The 23,130-nt window shown below is 33.0% G+C and overlaps 2 protein-coding genes across 2 annotated transcripts in view; one reads left to right on the top strand and one right to left on the bottom strand.

Moving 5' to 3' along the window:
• LOC126966223 (arf-GAP with coiled-coil, ANK repeat and PH domain-containing protein 2) overlaps positions 1–11,994 on the bottom strand; it is a 41,301-nt gene extending 29,307 nt beyond the window's left edge. The window contains exons 1-5 of the mRNA XM_050810171.1: positions 11,679–11,994; positions 11,454–11,570; positions 11,187–11,360; positions 8,716–8,800; positions 7,213–7,356 (exon numbers count right to left, since the gene is read on the bottom strand). Of these exons, the coding sequence (XP_050666128.1) occupies positions 7,213–7,356; positions 8,716–8,800; positions 11,187–11,360; positions 11,454–11,570; positions 11,679–11,731 (573 nt within the window). The 5' untranslated portion in view covers positions 11,732–11,994. The remainder of the gene's footprint in view (positions 1–7,212; positions 7,357–8,715; positions 8,801–11,186; positions 11,361–11,453; positions 11,571–11,678) is intronic.
• Positions 11,995–13,488: 1,494 nt separating this feature from the next.
• LOC126966251 (transmembrane protein 19) lies at positions 13,489–17,417 on the top strand. Its single transcript, XM_050810226.1, has 5 exons — positions 13,489–13,915; positions 13,992–14,240; positions 14,343–14,492; positions 15,115–15,435; positions 16,126–17,417. Exons 1-5 carry the CDS (start codon positions 13,753–13,755, stop codon positions 16,284–16,286), a joined length of 1,044 nt encoding a protein of 347 aa, XP_050666183.1. The 5' UTR covers positions 13,489–13,752; the 3' UTR covers positions 16,287–17,417.
• The last annotated feature ends 5,713 nt before the right edge of the window (positions 17,418–23,130 follow it).

Raw genomic sequence — 23,130 nt, 5'->3', positions numbered from 1 at the left:
AAGCTTAGCTGAATGGTAATATGCTACAAAAATATGCGGAAAAATTAAAACAATACAAACTGAATTTAGTTTATAACATTCCGATACGATTGGTAAAGTTTTTGAGAAAATAGTTGAGAATAAATGCACAAATTTTTATTAGCCGCAGTGGTCCATATCGCATTTTTTTGTCTCGACTGCGCAAGCGCGTCAGAGATTTTAATCGCATTTAATTATGTGATCCCACATGTATTCCATTATTTACAGGTCGATCCAATATGATACTAAAGAAAATTGATTTATACAAGTGAATTACCTAATTTTTTTACAGTGGACAGGGCACATAGTTCGGATGCAGGGCACAGATGGCCGTTGGGGCAGTAAAGTCCTCGTACCGCGTATCGGAAGACAAATTGTTGGTAAGCTCCCCACAAGATGGATCAATAATCTGGTCAAGATCGCCGGAATACGTTGGATGAGGGCAGCGCAGGAACGATCGTTGTGGAAGTCTTTGGGGAGGCCTTTTTCCAGCAGTGGACGTCTTCCGGGTGATGATGATGATAATAGTGCTCTGTGAACGGCTGGATCTCTTGGCGTTGCGTAGAGACGTCGCTTCATTGTGTGTCTTCTACCGCATTTATCACGGGGAGTGTTCCGAAGAGCTGTTTAACCTGATTCCTGCCGCCGAATTCCACCTTCGCACGACACGCCACAAGTTAGGATTTCATCCCCACCATCTGGATGTGTGGCGGTCCTCTACAGTGCGGTTTTCAAGGAGCTTTCTCCCTCGTACTACAAAGCTATGGAATGAGCTTCCTTGTGCGGTGTTTCCGGGACAATACGACATGGGTACCTTCAAAAAAAGCGCGTACACCTTCCTTAAAGGCCGGCAACGCTCTTGTGATTCCTCTGGTGTTGCAAGAGAATGTGGGCGGCGGTGATCACTTAACACCAGGTGACCCGTATGCTCGTTTGTCCTCCTATTCCATAAAAAGAAAAATATGATGTATTTTTATTTTTGAAATATTTTTTTATAATTAATGTCGGCTTTGAAGCTCCAAACTGTAAAATGACATATAAATTGGCACTATATTGTTCTCTTTTAGTAAACTTATCAAGACAATGTAATACAATAAATATATAAAAGATAACATATTGAGACACTTTCCGGAATATGGACCTCAGTCTGGAACCGAACTGTCACCAAAACATATTCTAGCCTACTTTGTAGAAGTAGGTCTGAATATAATGAGCGTAGCATAGCTAATGTGATGTGTAATGATTTTTTTTTTGGAATAGAAGGACAAACGAGCGTACGGGTCACCTGTTGTTAAGTGATCACCGTCGCCCACATTCTCTTGCAACACCAGAGGAACCACAGGAGCGTTGCCGGCCTTTAAGGAAGGTGTACGCGCTTTTTTTGAAGGTACCCATGTCGTATCGTCCGGGAAACACCGCACAAGGAAGCTCATTCCACAGCTTTGTAGTACGTGGAAGTCAGCTCCTTGAAAACCGCACTGTGGAGGACAGCCACACATCCAGATGGTGAGGATGATATCCTAACTTGTGGCGTGTCGTGCGAAGGTGATTGCCATCAAATTGTCACTGCTATATGCAGATGGTCCAGATTTCTTCTAGGATGTAATCTTAGCAAGTTTATACGACATTCGACATGGACTATATCCGAATTTAAAAAAAAAATTAAGAATTTCACATTTTACACAAGACCAGGGAAAAAGCCCCGACTTTTATTTATGTAGGCAATCCAAATAGATAACAATAATTTCTGACCTAGTCTTAATTAAATTACATTTAAATCTTATTGCAATCCTATAGGCTGAATAAAATTTTAAAATCAAATCAACTACAAAATTCCTAACCTACATAATTATTTCACTTACTTTATTAAAATATAACGAAAGTCTCGAATCGAAAACATCTTTGCCTGATTTGGCTATTTCATTATATCATGAGCTACACATTCTTATGAAAAAAAAAATCGAAAACATTAATAATTAATCACGAAAATTTCAAAGATTAAATTTAATACACAGTGACAACCCTAGATGATGTCAGTGACTAATATTATTATTGGGCTCACAATACGTTATCTCGCCGACAGCGAACATTTTAATCAGTATTGGAAACTATGATAATTTACACGGAAACATGCCGATAACACTAATTGTCACACCTTCTAAGGTACGGTTTATTTATATGTATGTAGTTCACAATAAAACCATAATCGCCTTATTACCAGTGGGGGGTTTCTTTGCACCAGATTACGGCTATGTGGGCACCACAGCTGCGTATTTTTCTGCCGTGAAGCAGTAATGGGCCAGGATTATTGTATTTCGGTCTTTTCGGTAAATTACTAGGCCAATCTTATTAGTATCTTAGGCGATTAGTATCTTATAGCCCAGCGGTTAGTGACCCTGTCTACCGAGGAGTCCTAGTCAATCGTTGATATGATGAATATGAATGTTTGTTTCCGAGTCATGGATGTTTAGTTGTATTTATGTATGTTAAAGTAAGTATATTGTATTAAATATATCGTTGTCTTGTACCCATAGTACAGGCTATGCCTAGTTCGGGGCAAGATAATTTGTGTAAAAGTGTGTCAATATTATTATTACTTAGGCCGGGTTGGATCAACTAACTTTAGCAATATCTTATTTAGATTTTTATTCCTTATCATATAATACTAATTCTAAATTAATGTTAAGTAATTAATAAAATTTTAAGCCGCAACAAGGTATTCAAATTCAAATATTTTTATTCAAAATAGGACGTGACATCACTTATTGAAAGTCAAAAAACTACCACCCAGTCCAAAATGAAGGCCTGAGAAGAATGGGCGCAACAAACTCAGCGGACTTTGTTTTTTCATCATAAATATGTTTTACAATTAAAGTAACATTTACAAAGTAACATTGTACAATTAAACTTATTATTTAAGCCTGAGGTCGGTCCCTCCATTTCGAATCTGCGGTATCATTAAGAATTTATATAGGTACTAGCTGACCCGGCAAACGTTGTTTTGCCATATAAATTGTATTGATATTTTGCTTGCTAGTTGATAAGAGATGGCGCTAGTTGTATTCATTAGTAACAATCACACTTCTTTTATATTTTGTATAATTAACACTATAGTTTTATAAATTTATTTAAAGCCTATTTATTATTCTGGTGTGTAAGCTATATTCTTGTAAAGTTTCATCAAAATCTATTCAGTAGATTTTGCGTTAAAGAAGTTCAAACATACATCCAGACATACAAACTTTCACATTTATAATATATATAGGTATAATATAGGTATAATAGTTCTCGAATATCAGACAACCGCTCGACGATTCGTCAAAATGTGATGTTATATGAGCTAGTTTTCATAACTAGATTCAAACCAGGACGCGTTGCCATAAGAGGCGACGATAACAAACCGAATCGTAGCCATGTCGAATTCTAGATCAGTAAACGATCAAAAAAAACGCGTAATTAACACATTAACGACCTGTCAGTCAGACACGAAACACGCAACATTGTAGCACAATGAACATTACGACGCGAACCGTTCCCACCAATTCGAACCGACACGCAATATTTCACTTGATTTATTAAGTTTTGTTTTTTAAATAACGAAAAAATAAGTGTTGCTAAATCAAAATAACTGGGATTTCAAATTAGAAAAACCAAGATTATTTAGTTTAAAAAGAGGACGCAGTAATAGAGTTTATATGTTATTAAAATGATTATAATATCATTTAATGAAAGTATTTGAATAAAGTATTTTCTTTGGTTAACGCGAGTGTTACACATTTAAATAAAACACTTTTAAAGGATTAAAACGCGTGTAATTGTAACTGTGTTTTCATATTAGATTTATGCGTAAAAGTTACATTTTTATTATATATTTTTTATTTTAGTTAACCCGAAGTTTCACGAATTCTCCAGATCTCGTTTTCAGGGGGACGTTTTCGGAATAAAACACAGTTACAATTACACATTTTAAAGTGTTTTAATCCTTTTAAAGTGTTTTATTTAAATATTTGAATAAAGTGATACCAATTGAAAAGTAGCTATTAAAATATAAAACAAAATAAATGCCAGTAAAAAGCGAGGACATAAATTAAATATTAACACATTTACAAGTATCTTTCTAAATTAATCTGTATTCTCTGAATAAATAATACCATTCAGGACATCACAGGACACTAAACAAACTAGGACTTGTCCTGGGAAAGGGACGGTTGGCAACTCTCTGGTAATAAAATAGGACACTAGCTTATAAACACAATGTGTGGCAAGAGAGAACATCTCTAATGGAGATACAGTAAGATAGAAAAGGAAAGCGAATCTTTTACTGTAACCGATTTTGATTGGCATGTAGTAAGCAGTTAGACCGCGCTTGAAATTATCTCCTTAGTATTTTGAATATTATCCTAGCTAAATAGAGCAGAGCTGAAGCCTTTGAAAATGATAAAAGTTGAAAAAAAAAATAGTACGACTAAATCCAATTGAAAAGGAAGAGAATGTAACAAAAATTAAAGGTATAATAAATTACGGGCGATCTGAGGTCGGGGAGTGGAAGGGGGGGGGGGGTTATTTAAGAGTAAAAAAACGGTTTATCTTATATGCCAATTTAAATGCGGGCAACACCTCTCTATTGTGTCTCTATTGACCCCTGATCTTGCGGTTGTCCATGGGCGGTTGCCTCACCATATTCCATTCCGTGGGCCTCTTGTTCGTTTGACCCTTCTTATTATATAAAAGAAATAGAACAGAAATAAAGCGAGGAATAGATGTTACGTCACTAGTGTATATAATATATTTATCCGTCAACTCCGTGGACTCCATTTCGTCTCGTAATTGTTATTATTTAGATTGTTTGTGGTCATATAACGTCATGAACATCATTACGGAAAATTAAAACATATTTCATATATATTTAGACTAATTATAATAATACAACAACTTTACTAGTTAATACAACATCCGTAATGAAATTAATAAGGCTTTAACTTTATTATTCGATTAGGTCTGTTTGAGACATTTTTGTGTACTGTGGGTTACATTTTTAACGTAACATACTGTTTATATATTTTATCTACACCCATGCTTTAAATCCTCTATTAAAGATTCTGAAACAGTTGGCTTATTGCCAACATTAAAACACCCAATGTTCTAATAACCAAACGAGTGTTGTAATGTTGTACTGAATTTCATAACAACACTCCTATTTTTTTTTCAATCCCTTCATGCTCAAAGAGTTTTAACAGATAGCCAAATGCGTGGTATCTGTATGAATATCAAAAAAATAACATTTTCGTTTACGCGCGTTCCACACTACCAGAACGTCGCGCGCCGTAAAAAAAGTAGGTTATTCGAATGCCCGCCATTTTTCTTCAATATTTTTATTGTTTTGTTTACAAAAAGTGAGCGATTCAATTTAAACGCAGCAAAAGAACATAATATTCAAGTGAGTTTAAATTAGTGCACTATACAAAATGTAAATTACTACTAAAATAAATAATTCTTTCATTAATACTTAGTTTATTTGTATATAATCAGTAATGGGTGGTTACTACTAGGACTGGCTGTTTTAATGTTAGCAGTAAGCTCACAGTTTCAGAATCTTTTAGAGGATTCATATTCTGGGTGTAGATAAAGTCTTGTATGCAACTGTTGATAATTAGGTATTTAAACACTCATGTGATACTATTATCACACTCGGCTTCGCCTCGTTTGATAAACCCACATTCGTGTTTTAAGACCCCTTATTACACAACAGTTGAATAAATAACTATAGCCAAATCACTTACTTGATCAAAGGTAATATTATTGTAATGTACAAAGTTTATCGGCATAAGCGCGACACTAACATTTACATTCTAGGTATACAGCCCAATGAGACTAGAATAGATTTTGCCACGAAAATTATTAAACACCCGCGCCACAATCATCGACGATTAACGGCCATTCCCAATATTCAGTCTATCTCCGGTTGTGGCCTCCTTGAGATAAAAAATACTAACAATCGTGGACTGTTCTCTCCCAATAAACTTATCAACGGTAACTCATCTTATCCGTACACGCTGTCTGCCAATGGGAGGCTCACCAGAGATAGAAGTTTGTATGGAAATTGCAACAGTGAACTGGCGATAAGAATGACTTATCGGGTATATTGTACTAAATCGGAGGAGCTGTTCGGCTTGATACCAGCAGCCAAATTCCACCACTAGACATTATACGTCAAAATAGCATTCTACAAACGCGCGTTTTGCAAGAACTTTCTTGCCTCACACAGACACTTTGTGGAATTAACTACGGAATGCTAATTTCCCGAACCGATACGACTAACGGCCGTTCCCAATATACTATCTACAGATAGAGATACATGGCTACCTTCTACTGTCAGTAATTAGCTGTCAATAATCTGAAGCTGTCCCAATATACACGATAAGTCATTCTTATCTCCTTATATTGGGACGCGTGAATTGCAATTTCCATACAAACTTTATACCGCTGGTAAGCTATACGTCGTCCTATTGACAGACAGCGTGCACGGATAGGGTGAGTTACCGTTGATAAGTTTATTGGGAAGTATAATATTGCAAAATTTGTAATTAAAAAAGTTATAATAACAAAATAAAAAACAATAACTGATGACATATTATTAGTACACACGTATAATATAGGTATAGTTACGAGTACTGAAAAATAGTACTTACTTCGGAGCGTTGTAAAACCTTAGCTATTGACTTAATGAAAAAATGATGCGAATAAAAGTTGTTCCTCAAAAAACGATCTACAAAAATGGTCATATAATATTCTTTCGTAAAATGATAAAAAAAAGATATATCGAAAAATATAAATTTTTTTCTCGAATTTCTGAAGATTTTCGCTTATACATTTTTTATTTATGGTTCTACGACAAAGGTTACCAGACCAAAGTTGTAGAGAATTTATATTGCAACAAAAAATGTCACCAATTTTTTTTTATCAAATAAGTAGTTTAAGAGATATATCGTAAAAACCATTTCAACCCCTATTTTCAAGATGGCGGCCGTGGGACAAGGGTGGCGACCCCACAAACTTGGTTTTAACTTTACACTGACCCCCTCTACACATCAAAGAAATAAAATTGCGTCCTCTAAAAAATGCAACCCCAAATGTAACTTTTCAATGGACTACCGCTTTTTTTTAAGTCGTTAGTCTTTTAGTTACAATACGTACGGTCGCCAATATTTCGTGTCGCTTCCTTGCTTGAAGCATGGTGATCTTCTGCACGTGATCGAGGGCCGTGTGCCGGAAGCATGACCGGGTTGCCAACAAGAGATTCATCACCTCCTCAACATCCAGTGACTTGTGGCGAGACACCTGAAATGTTTATGTACTTTATAACCGCGAAATACATATTTTTCATCATCATTTCAGCCGGAAGACGTCCACTGCTGGACAAAGACCTCCCCCAAAGATCACCATGACGATCGGTCCTGCGCTGCCCTCATCCAACATATTCCTACGCCTACCCACCTACCAAGGCGTAGTAACGCCTTCCGGTACGAGGTCGCCTTTCGAGGACCTTACTGCCCAAACGGCTGTCCGTCGAGCTATGTGCCCTGCCCACTGCCACTTCAGTTTCGCAATCATTTGGGCTCTGTCAGTGACTTTGTTTCTCCTACGGAACTCCTCATTTCTGATTCCATCTCGTAGGTAAACTACGAGCCTAGAGACTATAGCCCTCTCCACTGCCCGCTGAGCAATAATGAGCTTCCTCATAAGGTAGTATATATTTATATAAGGTAGATATCTACAAAGCATTACGTTTAAAGATTCTGTTATATAGATAAAGTCAAAGTCAAATAAACTTTATTCAAATAGGTTGAACTTAAGCGCTTTTGAATCGTCACTATAAATATTTCTTTTAAATTATTGAATCTACCCGACGCGGACGTTCGGAAAAAAAGAGTTTGTAAGAATAACATACAAAAACCTCAACGGTCACTCTTTTCAATCAATAGAGTATTACAATGGCTGTAATACTCGTATACAAAACAAATTAGTTGGTAAAGTGCTGCATCATATATATGAAATATAGGTCATACATTTGGAAGAGAATCCTTAAACCAATCCTTAAACGTAATTATTGCCCCTTTACTATCATCTGATTTATTTGAAAATTTTCATACACATAAAAGCACAATATTTACATATCAATAAATCTAGTAATTGACCGAGTTGCATTTAAATTATAACAAAGAATACACATTACAAAATTATTTTCTTCTTTTCAGTAATAGCTTGCTGTTAACCCTTTAGTGTCCCTTTCAGTTGGCCTCTAAATGCATTGTTATACATGTTATGCTCTCTCGGTACTGCCAGTTTTTTTTATGATAATATGGGACGATACGAGCAGCACATTCAGCTGATAACAATGCAGTGGCACTTAGGATTCTTGAAAAACATAAAATTACAATTCCGCTCGTCACCTTGAGACATGAGATGTTAATTCGCCCAGTAATTTCACTAGTTACCGTTCCCTCCAGACCGAAACATAGAAATGTTTACACATTACTGCTTCGCAGCAGAAATAAGCGCCGCTGTGGTATCCATAATCTAGCCGGCATCCTGTGCAAAGGAACCTCCCACTGGTAAGTAGTATTTTATAAATTGATGGCACATATTTGTCTCTAACAATATCAAGCATCGGAAATAAATTATTTTTAATATTATTACCTGAGAATTCCTAATTAAAGCTATATCCAGATCATTTGATATTTTTTCGAAATGATGTTTACTCTCCTTCACTCCTCTAATATCTCTGTAACAAATTAAACATGATAAAGTGTGTACAAACATAATTATCGGAAAAATGATGACTCATTCCGGTAGCTAACTGCTATCTTTCAAACTTTACATGAAATGATAATATAATTTCTCTGTTTGTTTAATTGTTGGGAACTTGTAAGAATTAAAAGTTGTATGTAACAGATTATTTCAGATTCATATATTTTGATTATCAATAGGATTACGAATCACTTGAATGTAAAAACACCCATTTGAAAATACAGGATTATTGGTAATTTGACGTTTTCCTGTTAGGATGTCATAGGGGTGACTATTTGCAATAATTTTAACCTCCTGCCATACATATCATTATGCAAAAGATAACCATTTTTGAGTTACCGTGTATATAGCGTTTAAAAAAAAAAAAATGCATCATCTTATATTATGGTTCAAGTAAGAATCTTTTTTTAACTGACTTCAAAAAGGAGGAGGTTCTCAATTCGATCGGTATTTTTTTTATGTATATACACCGATTACGCTGTCCCATAATAATTTTACATCGTTTGCATACCAAAAAGAGCACAGCAATACTTCAAGCCGGCCCACATTCTAGTGCTCTTCAAAGTGCACATACACCACACCACATATGGAGTATTGCTGTATCAGTTCGAACCATTTGACCGCGTGCAACACAGAGCTGCTCGAAATGTTGCAGACCCAGTGAACGGCTAAATCACTTGGTGTTGCGTAGAGATGTCGGTTTGTGTGTCTTTTACCACAATAATCACAGGGAATGTTCAAGGAACAGTTTGACCTGAGTCCTGCAGCCAGAATCCACCTTCACACAATACATCATAAATTGGTGGAATGAGTCTGCTTGTGTTGTTTCCAGAACGATATAACATGGGTATCTTCAGAAAGAGTAGTACACTTTTTTTTTAAAAGGCTGGCTCCTCTGATTTGTCTGGTGTTGCAAGAAAATGTGGTAATCACTTAACATCAGGTGACCGTTTGTCCTTTTCTTCCATAAAATAAACAAAATATGTTAAATATATAAAATTATTAATATTTAAATGAGTAATAAGTAAATATGTTGCCAATTCTAATGCTTTCTGAATTGGTGGTCATGATAATAAATGTATGTATTTTAAATAAACCGTACCTTTTAAATTTCAACATAACAAATTAATACATTAATATTATTACAACACATCATTGGCTCATAAATAAGATGTCAATAAACCAATAAAAAACTTTTACACCCAATAAAATCTAAATATAAATAACATCTGTCTTTCATTAATAGTTGACTCACAATACATTAACACTGTTTGTATATTCCTATTAATAGAATTTCTGTTGTTGTATTATAAGGGTCTTCAAATAAACTAGTTAAGTTAACTGTGATATTATTTTACCAAACTATCTATAAGTCATTTACACCCCTGCTTAATAACCGTTTCTGAGAATGATATAAAAAGCAGTAAACTCCTACAAATCTTTAAAAAAACATTAAGACTTACTGCTTCTACTTAAAATGATTATTATTGGGGATATTCATGTGAGAATAATTTCGCTTTGCAAAATCCACTGCTGTAACAGCATAGAGAGCTTGTGTTTAGTGTTTATAGTGATTTTTGTGAATGATTTACCACAACACAAACAATACCCAACGCCTTTTAAAATATGTGATGACATAATCTTAGTAAAAAAACATATAGACTTTTCTAAAATTGCATATAAAAGGCATAAAAAGCCATTTATTTTCTCAAAATTGATTCCTTTAGAATTCTTTCGGAAACAAATATAGCTCTGAGAGAAGAAGCGGCGCAAGAAACTCTCACAGGATTCTTTTGTTGTGCTCTTTTCAATAAATATATAGAATATTGTACAGTCATTTCTATTGCTATAAAACAATCATAATCTAGTCCAAAGTAGTCGAATCACTTAGATATTCAGCTGTGGAGTAGTAGGATTTACGACAGAGCCATTTTTTAACAAAGCATTTAAATTTATTTATAGATGATTCCTGAACAGTGGCTGGGACTTTATTATAAAAGTGTATACATTTACCCATGAAGCTTTTATGTATCTTATGTATAATTAGATTGTATTCAATGTTGCACACCTTCACACTTTTAGATTCCAAGTTTCTAAGATTCTAGTAATAAAGTCATAAACAAAGTCTGATTTGGTATGACTCTGACAATAGACTTTCGAAATAGCTAATAAAAATTAACAAAACTAACAGAACTATCTAGTAATTAATGAAGTTTATAGGAATTGGTGAAAAAATGTGTCAAAGTAATTTTTCTTGAAATACTATAATCCCATTTTGAACTAATTATCAGAGATGAGAAATAACAAAATTAACTTTAAAGCATACAAAATTTAATTGTATTATAAATAAGTAAACTTACACTTTATTGAATGCAGTAAGATTCTTTAATATTGTTCTAGAAGCTTGATCCAGCAATATGGAATGGAACTTGGTCATCTCTTGCAGGGCATGTATCATTCTATTCATCATCGACATTATTGTTGGATCATCAGAAAAATTACTACTAAGATCCCACAGTGCATTTGTAAAAGTACTAAAATACAACAAAATAAACATAAATGAATTCATGAAATAAAAATATATTATAAAATTCTTGAACAATTATGTAAGAATTATGACTGTATACCTCCTGTGGTTTAAATATATTTTACCAGATTCTATCATAATAGAACATGTCTTTAGAATTTTATCAAGCTTTTGTTCTAAAGCATCAATCTTAGCTTCCTCAGTTTCCAGCTGTTCCCTGAAAAAATAACTGAATTCTTTAAAAAAGTTACGATTTAAAATACAAACAATCAATTTGTACTTTCTCCACTCCATTTAAAAGGACATAACTGTTTTAATTAATCACCTGAACTTGGGAGAATCTCGTAAACACTCATCAAAATCAATTACTGGCTTCATGATTTCTTGTTCAAAGCAATTTCGTGTGTAGTTTTTATACAAAATCTGTTCCACATGAGAAAAAACAATTAACTCTGAATGAAAAAAACAAAATTTTGCACATTATTACATTTCACGAAATTAAAAAAAATAACGAATTATCGGTTAACTATATCTTTACTACAAATTACATTTACATTACAAATTACAATGCTTCGTAATAGGCAATAATCAACAACAAAGCAAATACATTATTGAAAGATTGTTTTTATTTCAGATTTTTAGAGTCAATTGTCACGGAGACGGAATAGTAGAGATGCTGACAATTTCAAATTTAAAAGACAGCTTGACAGATTATATAATTCTCGACCGAATGAAAACCTTATAAAAATGGAGATCTAACCCAAAGAGGATGTAAATACCACGTAAAAGGGAGTAACAAAAACAATACGAACACTTTTTATGATTTATTAAAAAATTACATCAGTTATACCTAGCCTAATTATTAGCACTAATACTCTATGGCCCCAGTATCTCTAGATCCATGGCAAATGGAACAAATAATATTTAAATTTCGGAAGGTGTCATGTTTGCGCCGCTTACCAGTTTCAGCATTTTTACTGTGTCTTTTCAGTCTTGACGATATCTCCCTGATACTACACGACCAATATTGCGTTCCATATTAAGGGTCCTTCGCCGTTCCCAGAGAATAAGCGTCAATCCATCAAATCTCGTTAGAGCTTCATAGGATTCCTAGAAAGTTCAATGAGTGCAGTAATAATTCTAGGGTAGCAAGAAACTTGATTGTATTATTAATGAGCCATGCCGAAATAGCCTAGCAGCGTTCCATTGGCACGAGAGTCCGCAAATAAGACTAAAAATATTTAAAAAAATGACTATTTTGTACCTAATACATAATATAATCGTTACACTGTGATTATTTTTGTTATTGCGTGTGACAATGTGATTTGTTATTGTGTGTGAAATAGCAAGGAGTCTAATAATTATACATACATATACACCAGTGGGAGGCTCCTTTGCACACGATACCGGCTAGATTATGGGTACCACAACGGCGCCTATTTCTGCCGTGAAGCAGTAATGTGTAAGGATTACTGTGTTTCGGTCTGAAGGGCGCCGTAGCTAGTGAAGTTACTGGGCAAATGAGACTTAACATCTTATGTGTTAAGGTGACGAGCGCAGTTGTATTGATTTTCAAGAATCCTGAGCGGCACTGCATTGTAATGGCAGGGCGTATCAATTACCATCAGCTGAACGTCCTGCTCGTCTCGTCCCTTATTTTCATAAAAAACAAAAACTTATAATCACGCTTCTTTCCCGTAGGGGTAGGGAGAGACCACTTCTTTCCACTTGCTACGATCCTTACATACTTGTTTCACTTCGTCCACTTTCGTTAATAGTTACTAATTATGAGGATACACTTAAAGTGAATGCGAAAAATATTATTACAATTATTAATGTTATAATTGGAAAATTATATGACTTGAAAATAATTTTGTTGTTTTATTAGTATATTAACCATAGCTAATATAGAAAAAAAAAATTCAAAACACGCTAACAGATGACGATACTCTGCCTTTCCCATTATAAAAGTTGAGCTAAGTTCATAGGTATCAAGTTCATACACTAGAGAGCTAAGTCTCTATTACTAGTATATACAAAGGTAATCTGTGGTCGGAATAGTGGTCATATATGCTCTTTGTTGTTCTGTTTTTTCTTATATTTTTTTAATATTTTATAAATTAAATATTTTAATATTTTATTAGTAACAACTCGAATAAAAAATTGTTAAAGTTTAGTTTCATTCTAATTAAAATAACTAACACTTGCAGTCATTTGCCGCTAAAACTTAAGTTTTTCCAAAAGTGTTTTTAAGTATCATCTAATTAATATAGTAATTTTAATTGTGTTTCTGTGATAACCTGTCTTGTCTCGAGATAATGTTTATTTTTGAGTAATTAATGATAAAATCTCTCAAACTGACTTGGTTGTAATTCTAAAGTTTAATTAATCTCAGTAGAATGCTTGCTGCAAATAGAGCAGCTCTTAATAGAGAGCAAAGAACAGTCCAAAATAGACATGTAATATCAGCTGTACTTTTGATTGCTCTAGCAATCCCGATATCAATGTCGTTTTGGATTATTAATATATTGTATTCAAAATTGACAAATGATGGTTTTGATGGTATGTTATTATTTTCTATCCTTTTGTTAATTGTAATTGTTAACATGTATATTCTAAAACTGTTTACTTTTTGCAGAACCTTCTCATATACCTCCCTCAAGATGGTTGGCTGCTTGTATAATTCCAATTCCAATAGCTATATATGGATTTAGGCGAAACACTCTTAGTCTTAGTGGTGCAATTTTTGGATTCATAGTTGCATTTATACTTATCCTAGCAAATTACTGCTTTCTGATAAATCTATTCACATTCTTTATAACTTCGTCTAAGGCTTCACATTTCAGACCACACTTAAAAAGAAAGTTAGAAGAAGACTTTGTAATTGGTATGTACTTTCAATGTCTTATTTCATATTACACTGATGATGATTATATAAAAACAAAGTGTGTGTGTGTGCATAATACTAATGAATGTTTAATATCTTTAGGTGGTAGAAGAAATTGGATTCAAGTTCTTTGTAATGGGGGAATGGCTACTCATTTAGCTATATTGTATCTCATTGATGTTGGTTCTTCAGAAATGCCAATCGATTTTAATAGAAATTATAGAGCATCTTGGCTAAGTATGGGAGTTCTAGGTATGATATAAAACTATGTGTGATTTTTTATATTTGTCTTTAAGTTATAATATATATATAATATTGTGAGTGCATACCTCGAGCTGAGCAAAAAGTGTTCATTTTACCCCCATGGGTGATGTAAATTATTGATAGTTTGTTAGTTGTTAGTCACATTTCTGTCATATATTGACAATATGTGGAGTGTTCAAGCTTTAGCTTGCAATATTGGAAAATGATATCCACTGCACCTCAAGATGTTGTAGCCAGTCTAAATGTCTCTGAATGTCATAGATTTTTTTTTGGAAGAGGAGGACAAAACCAGTGTATGGAATATGTGATGTTAAGTGATGGAGATACCACCCACAATCTCTTGCAACATGGAGGAATTACAGGAGTTTTGCTGCCTTTTTAGAAAAATTTACACATTTTTTGAAGGGGCACTTGACATGGGCATGTCACATCATCCTGGGAACATCTCACAAGTAACCTCATTCCACAGTTTTCCCCCTACTCTCCATGATTTTGCAGTCAGCAAAAAAACTTGCTTTAACTGACACATTGAACCAGGACTGTGAACTTATTCAGACTGAACAGAAAATATTTTCTATAATAATGAAAGATTGTTTATATTTCTTTTTAGGTGTCATTGCATGTTGCAATGGAGACACATGGGCATCTGAATTAGGGACAGTTCTATCAAAATCTGATCCATTTCTGATTACTTCTTTTAAAAGAGTTCCAAAGGGAACAAATGGAGGAATGAGTGTCATTGGGACAGCTCTGAGTACAGTTGGAGGTCTTGTTATTGGATTATCACATTATCTTACCATTTTATACTTTGCCGACAAAACATTGCTTTCATATGCACCTCCCCAGTGGCCAATTATACTCTATGGTGCTCTGGGTGGAGGATTAGGAAGTCTTATTGACTCAATTATGGGAGCAACATTACAATACAGTGGTCAGTATAATTTATATATTAATATGTTATTGGATTCTTTTAATGGATTACCCCATATGGAATTGTAACTGAATGTTAAAGGTATAGATTTTCTTTTAAGGGAAGGGGAAACAAACAAGTACGGGTCACCTCATGTTAAGTGTTTACTGGCATCTACATTCTCTGTAGCACCAAAAAAATCACAGGACTGTTACTAGACACTAAATTTTAATGCCATTCTTCTTTCTCGTGAAGTCATTCTATGTTTATATTGTATTCACCATGTATTTTACTATGAACATTAATTTTACCCACCTAAAATCAAAAATGCATACTTACCCAGGACTTGCCTTAAAGACTCTAACCAAAATGATATAAAAATATATATGTTAATATATATACACAAGTTAAGATGTAAGAAGAAAATAAATTATAGTGTATTATACCATGCCTCAAAACAATTTACAAGGGGATATATAATCCAATGATTTATTATACTTAAAAAAATCTCACTGTATTTTATCACCTTCATTATGTAATAATATTTTACTTTGTGGTAATTGAGATACAGATAATTATCTGATCTACATCTGCAGCTTAGTAAATGGCTTGGTAAATGATCATTTGTAGAAATTTTTTTATGATACAATTTTAAATGTCAGCTACATTTACCTGAACATCCTCCAATTACAGTTTGCTTTGAAATTTCAGGTATTGATAATGAGGGGAAGATAGTATCCCATTCAAGCTTAGCTGTGAAACATATAAGTGGAAGAAATATTTTGGATAACAATAGTGTTAATCTAATGTCAACTGTTTTAATGGGGCTGCTTTTACCAACTATAAGCAAATATTTTTGGCCTTTATTGTAAAATTAAACTGTTACTATTATGTTCTGATTATATGTTAGGTGTGATCTGTGCATGTCTTCCGGGACTTTACTATGTCATAGTTTTTTTTGTACATTAGTACCTTTTTTTTCTTATGTGCTGTAAATGGCTGTGCGGAAACATCATATAGATTTTTTTTTTGTTAGAACCGTCGCAAAATTAAGTGACTAGACTTTCTGTATACTGTTGTAAATATTTATAGCGTGTCCAGAAAGGCCGAATTTATCGCGATACTCTAGCGCGTAATACGCTCGACCGTTGCGTCCAGAAGGAGTGGGCATTTTGGGAGTAATTCAATCAGTACTCAGTAGACAACAAGAAGTTGAACCAAGCGAGGTTGCATTATGGTCAGCTTACTTTGGCTAGAAGATACAAACGGAAAGCAAATAGAATATATTTAATTGTATCCAAGGTTAAGAAAACAAATTTTCTATAACTTCATTCGTTTGTCCGTTAAATCTTGGTGATCTTTTGAATTTATGCTTCTTTTGGCGCGTTAGGGAAAAATTGTCATATATTTGTTCACAATTCCGTGTCAAGATTTTTGCGCTCCATTTCATTTGTTACTTGTTCTCGCTTTAAACTTGGCGAGTAAGTTGGACGCATCGGGTCTCTAGTATCCAGACTCGCTCGATGCTTGTGCATACGATGTATTTGCGCCCAGTACCTCGCTAACACGCGAATTTCGCCCCTTCTGGTCTTAGCGGAAGAACAAAGGGAGTTAGCCCACTATTTTTATTTATTGCACATAATATCCTACTTGCTGTCTTGAAACAACTTCGAAATAAATTTAAGTACCTACCTACTTATAAATTGTTAAATGTATGTACCTATTTTTTTATTAGATATTTACTTGTTGTATGTTGTAAAACCTACTGAAATGACATGTTTATTTTTTTAATGTACTTAAAATTATGATAGATATAAATAAGGCTCATTTTCCGTTCAACATTATGTATAAGTACCTAGGCTGTAATTTTTTTTAAGTTATTGTATCAATGTTTTCAAAGTTTATGAGATAAAAAAAGACTTATTATCTAATGTATTTTAGTCTGCAAGAATGAGTCTGATTATAATGTTAGATCTACTTAATTAAATAATATATTTATTTTATTTGTTGTTTTAATACTGGTTATTTTATCAGTGATATTTATATTAATTTGTGTAATAGCATACCACTTAGTAAAAATATTTAATAAGTATATGCCAAAAGAGGGCATGATGAATATTACAAGCTACATCGAGCCAAGTGATTATTATCACAGATCTCAAAGCCAAAGGTCAGTAGAGAGGGCAACTTTAGATTAAGAGAAAATCCTAAGTAACTAAATGGTTGAAGGATAAAAACACCAATGAATAGGTAGGTAGTCTAAAAGATTACATAATATTGTGTAATTGATGGAAAATCTAGTTCATCACACAGGCAACAACATTATTAGCTTATCACTCTTACATTGAGTCTGTTTTGCGTTACGGACTGTTCTTGTGGGGTAATTGTACAAATATTTCTAGGGTTTTTATATCGCAAAAAAATGTGTGAGAGCAATTTGCAACGTGCGACCTGATGAGTCTTGCAGACCTCTGTTTGGAAAACTTGGACTATTACCACTTGCTTGTCTTTATATCTATGAACTGTGTGTATTTGTGAAATTCAATCTAAGGTGTTCGTTATATTAGATAGCTAATAAATTAATCTAATATACATTTATAATCATATCACCTATTATTTACTAAAACTGGCAAGCGTTATTTAATATTTATGTGATACGCGATTTTTGTCACCTGCCAAATTATGCTCTAAGAGGACTGCATAGGAACTAAATTCAAATAAAGTCGTTTATAATTCATGCGATGCGCTATATTTATCACCTGCCAAAGTATGCTCTAAGATCACTGCATAAGAACTAAATTCAAATGAAAGTCGTTTATAATTGATGCGATACGCTATTTTTGTCACCTGCCAAATTATGCTTTAAGCAGACTGCATAAGAACTATATTCAAATAAAAGTCCAGTTGTAATTGGAAATATATTAGGCAAAAGAATATATTTTGTTTGGCTATCCAACAGCGTTCGGAACCGTACGATAATTATCGTACACATACGATAATTTTGTGCCTACGTACGATGTACGATAGCATATTATTATCGTACGCAGATTGTACGATAATTTCTATCATGATGCAAAATTTGAGAATTTATATTATTTCACTCATGCGTTGATAGTCTAAATCGCAGTAGCATGATTTTATTTTGTCCAATAAAATCTTGGGAAAATACCGGGAAATACAAGTTCTCTATTCCTATTGGTCCTTACGATCCGCTCTACTAAGTTTCACCACTGCCGATACTGTAACTTTATCCAGCGCCTGCTGTACACGCTTTCTTATTGGTTAGTATAGCATCTACCAATGCGAACAAGAGAATATAAGTTTGATATTTCGATATCTCGATTATGTTCACACTTCATATGTATCGTATATTTTGTGTAGAAAAGTTGGCAGTTATTTCGTTATATTATTATGATTATATGTCTGTATTCGCTCTGACAAACGGAATTATTCAAATTAAGTGAAGAAAGAAGTACTTGCATGCATATCAATATTACAATTTATATGATTTATTTATCTATAATAGACATTATCCTAAAAAATACGATAATTTCGATCCATCTACTATAATTTTTACTCCCCTGGTACGATAGTCAGTCCACTTCAAGTTGCTAACGCTGCTATCCAACGTTAGATTATTTTGTTTGTTTGAATAAATATTAAGTCGGATCGGATATAACGCGCTTGCGGCGCACTTGACTTCGTATGACGTATTTTAATTAGTATTGAACATTGATTATTGACTATCGTGCGTTTGTGAATGATTTTGAATTGATTGTTTGTTTTATAGAATTGTTTAAAAAGTGTACCTAAATTCAGATTTTTATCAGTATAGTGTAAATAGATATAGGTTGAGTATTTTCTGTATAAATAACTGCAAATAAGTATTGTACATAAAATCAATGCACTTTGGAGTACGTCTGACAATTTACTGAGAATTAGAATAACAAACTGGAAGATTAAATTTAATTTGCATAAATAAAATCAATAAATAATAGATATTTATATTTTATCATAAATCATAATTTCAGTCAGACAGTACTAAGCCTGTATAAAAAGTACGAAGGAAATTCAATTTTTTTAATAAGTAGTTAGGTACATTATTAGTAAGCACTTTTAAAAGCTCACGCAACAATAATGTATAGAATAACTAATAACAGCGCACGATCCATCAACATTCTCGAATAGTAACGATAATCAAACGTGTCATATGTCATAACGAAGTGTAGGTACTAATATATTATAGCGTAAAAAATAATAGGCGTTTTAAAAACAGCGTAACGTTATAACGCGATTTCAATATATAGCCGTTGCGAACACCTCTAAATTTTATTCAATAGTGATTTGAATGTTTGTGACACTAACCCTCAAAGAAACCGCCGGGATCCAAATCGACAATTTTCGACGAAATCCCACTGACCTTGCAGTATGACAATAGTTGTCTTGCTATGAGTGTGAGAATATACAATAAACTGCCCATTAATATAAAATTATTAAATAAAAGACTTTTTAAGAAAAAACTTAAACACTGGTTAAACATTTTATACGATTAATGAATTTCTGAACGCGAGTAATGTCATAACATAAAATGTGAAACTTTTGTTAATTATTAATTAGACATTATTTATTATTATTATGTTAGTCTGTTATTATTTTATTAGTGAGTCTGTAATTCTGTATTATTTTAAGTATTATGATAATTAATATTTATTGTTTCTGACATGTAGACATATATCATCTAATCTTGTTACGTGTTATTTACCTTATACTGTATTAAATTAATTTGCATGCCTAGTTAAGCCTGGCGCAACATGTGAAACTGTAAGATTATACCATCGTAACATACCATGTTTATACGCAAATAACAAATTTGATTGATTGATTAATCAATTGCACTCCATGGTTAGGATTAAGTTGAAAGATTTTATATTCAGAAGATTTTAGATAAACAAATTTATTGCATACCGTTTCAATATGTTGCCTAAAGTTAAAAGAATATTGATGTTACGTGACTCCTAGATATCTATAATGTTTCGTCCACGGTATGGGGGTTTCGTGTAATTTAGATAATAATTTTTTTTGAGATATAATATTAAATCAAGGTTTAACAAACCATTTCTCTGGCAATAACATCTTCCATTCTAAACATCTAATGCCGGTATTGCGTCGGTTCGATACATATGACGTAATGCTTGGGAGAAATCAGATAACGCCGTAGGAATATTCTGTGATCTTTCGAAAGCATTTGATCTCGCCGACCATTCTTCCCTTATCCGTAAGCTCAATTGATCTTATTACTTAGCTAATAGAACCCAGAAAGTACTTATTAATAATGAACATTTATGTGGACGGGCGTGTCTCAGGGTTCAATCCTAGGACCTTTCCTATTTATTTTCTAAGTTTAAATTAATGATTTGCCATTTGTATGTAGCTTCGAAAGAATGTGATAATATTAATTGACATTCACATAATTTTGATAGAATAAACCTGTCCTTGGAAAATATATCTAAATGATTTAAGGTAAATAATTATTCACGTAACACGAGCAAACCAAAATATATTGAATAATTGAATTCTCCCTACCAGATGTAAATAAGTATTAAATGGGAAACCTTTAAAACTTGTCCATTTTACTTCGTTTCTTGCAATAGTATTAGGTGAAAAATTACAATTGGCCTCCTCATATTGAGGCCATCTCAAATTAACTCAATTCTGCTACTTTTGCTATCAGAAGAATTACTAATCTTACTGATACTATCATAGCAAGATTGATTTATTTAAGTTATTTCCATTGCATTATGTCATATGGAATTTTGCTATGGGTGAAAGCAGCTGATATGAAAACAATATTTCTTTTGGAAAAAAAAAGTTGAATAGGGCCATCTATAATCTGAATTCTAGAGAATCCCTTAGAAATCACATTAAACACAAAGGAATTCTAACAATAGCTTTCCAATTCATATATTATAATTTAAGTATAGTTTATTATAGAAATAATGAATACATTAAAAATAAAGATATACATACCATCAATACAAGAAATAATTATAAGTGTGGTGTCGTGGGACACCAGGTACGAACGAAGTTCCTCCGGCTAATGTAGAATCGACACAATTTGTAAAAAAAAAAATTAATGTAGGTTTTCTTGATTTTTCTCTTAAATTTTGCAGATTAGTTTTTATTTAAGTACAGGAAAGTATTTAGGAAATTCAGTATTTTAGGAAATAATAAATTACGTAAAATAAAAAAAAATCGTTATCCAAATTATCAATTAAAATAACTAAAATATGATAACTACATATGTTTGTGATTCTATTTTATGCAAATACCTCGAAAAGACAGCATCAAAAGTAGTACCGTATCTCGTCGATTCTTTTGGATTGTTATTTAAATGTAGGTAATTTAAATTTTTCTAAAAGAAATGTTCTTAGTGGTTCTGATTTTTCATCTGAAATACTTGGTGGAAACTTCCATCAGCTTCTTGCACTAATTAAATAAATTGTTTATTTTTCAAATCAGATTTCATGAAATTGTAAAAATATTTGCTATTTATAGTAAAGTTACGTGGTCATCGAATGCATATTATCGCCATCTCTAGAAGGGTTTTTAAATTACGATACAGTTTAATGCAACCAAAATGTAATGTTATATAAATGTATAGAACAATTGTAGAGTTGCTATCCATCTTATTTTTTTAAGTTATATTACATCTATTACTTGATTGCTAATGACAAGATTGTCAACCCTGATAAGATTTCTTGCACTCACATAATATATATATATACACTACTCGCTTGTGTATACGACTGTCGCGCCTGCGCACGTCTCATTTAATGGTTTTATTCCACGGACTTTTTCTTACGGTTTAACTATCACATTTTTTTCAGTTCGGTCCCGCAGCAAAATCCCTATCTCCTCCAAGCCTGCCGTAAGGAACTTCGTTCCAAAAATAAAATCGCTATTCCAAAAATGAGACTCAGTGAAATACAAAATAATATAACAATAATTCTTCATATTAAAATTGTATAATCTTATGAATATTATATATTATTTTTGTTTTATAGAATCCACTGTAATGGCATTATATTTAATAATTTGTGGGCTTGCTTTGTGAGCATTAACTTTGTAATTTTTAGTTATCATGCGTAGGTATGCTATAACATGGTTCGACATGCTCACTGAATGGCATTGATTGCGGCGGGGTCGGATCGTCTCATTCCCTCAAATATGTGCAAAGGGTAATAGCTGGTCCATGCATCAATTTGTGAACGGGTGCTGTTGTACTGTTTTGTGCCAGTTCGACCTGTGATAGTTAATAAATCATTGTATTTCTTGGATGCATTTGATAATTGTGACAGTTATCATCCATAATGTTCACGAAGCATCCTTACTCAAACAATTAATTCAAGCTGTAAAGGTTGATGCATCCAATATACGATAATTTATATTTAAACAGATAATTGTTTATTACTTTTTATGAAATAATTTATATTATGTTACAAAACCTTTTTTCTTATGCATTGTAAAATACTCTATTTGATTGAAAAGAGTGGCCGTTGAATTTATTTAATGTTCTTCTCACGAACTCAACTATTTACGAACATATGGTAAATTCAGTAATTTAAGAGATTATTTGACTTTGAATATTATTTGTAAGGGTTGAGCGGTTGCCCCGAAGTATTGAGCCGAAGTAGAGTGCCGTATCGACAGCGTACT

This window comes from Leptidea sinapis, chromosome 9 (assembly GCF_905404315.1).
Source record: "Leptidea sinapis chromosome 9, ilLepSina1.1, whole genome shotgun sequence".
Classification (NCBI taxonomy): domain Eukaryota; kingdom Metazoa; phylum Arthropoda; class Insecta; order Lepidoptera; family Pieridae; genus Leptidea; species Leptidea sinapis.
Note: the sequence above shows the minus strand (reverse complement) of the source record. Positions and strands in the feature narration are given on the sequence as shown.

What these genes read in the sequence shown, in the direction of transcription:
- LOC126966251 (XM_050810226.1), top strand. Translation starts at nt 13,753, where the DNA reads ATGCTTGCTGCAAATAGAGCAGCTCTTAATAGAGAGCAAAGAACAGTC. An exon ending in GACAAATGATGGTTTTGATG is followed by an intron (nt 13,916 to 13,991) that starts GTATGTTATTAT and finishes TACTTTTTGCAG; the next exon opens with AACCTTCTCATATACCTCCC. An exon ending in AGAAGAAGACTTTGTAATTG is followed by an intron (nt 14,241 to 14,342) that starts GTATGTACTTTC and finishes TAATATCTTTAG; the next exon opens with GTGGTAGAAGAAATTGGATT.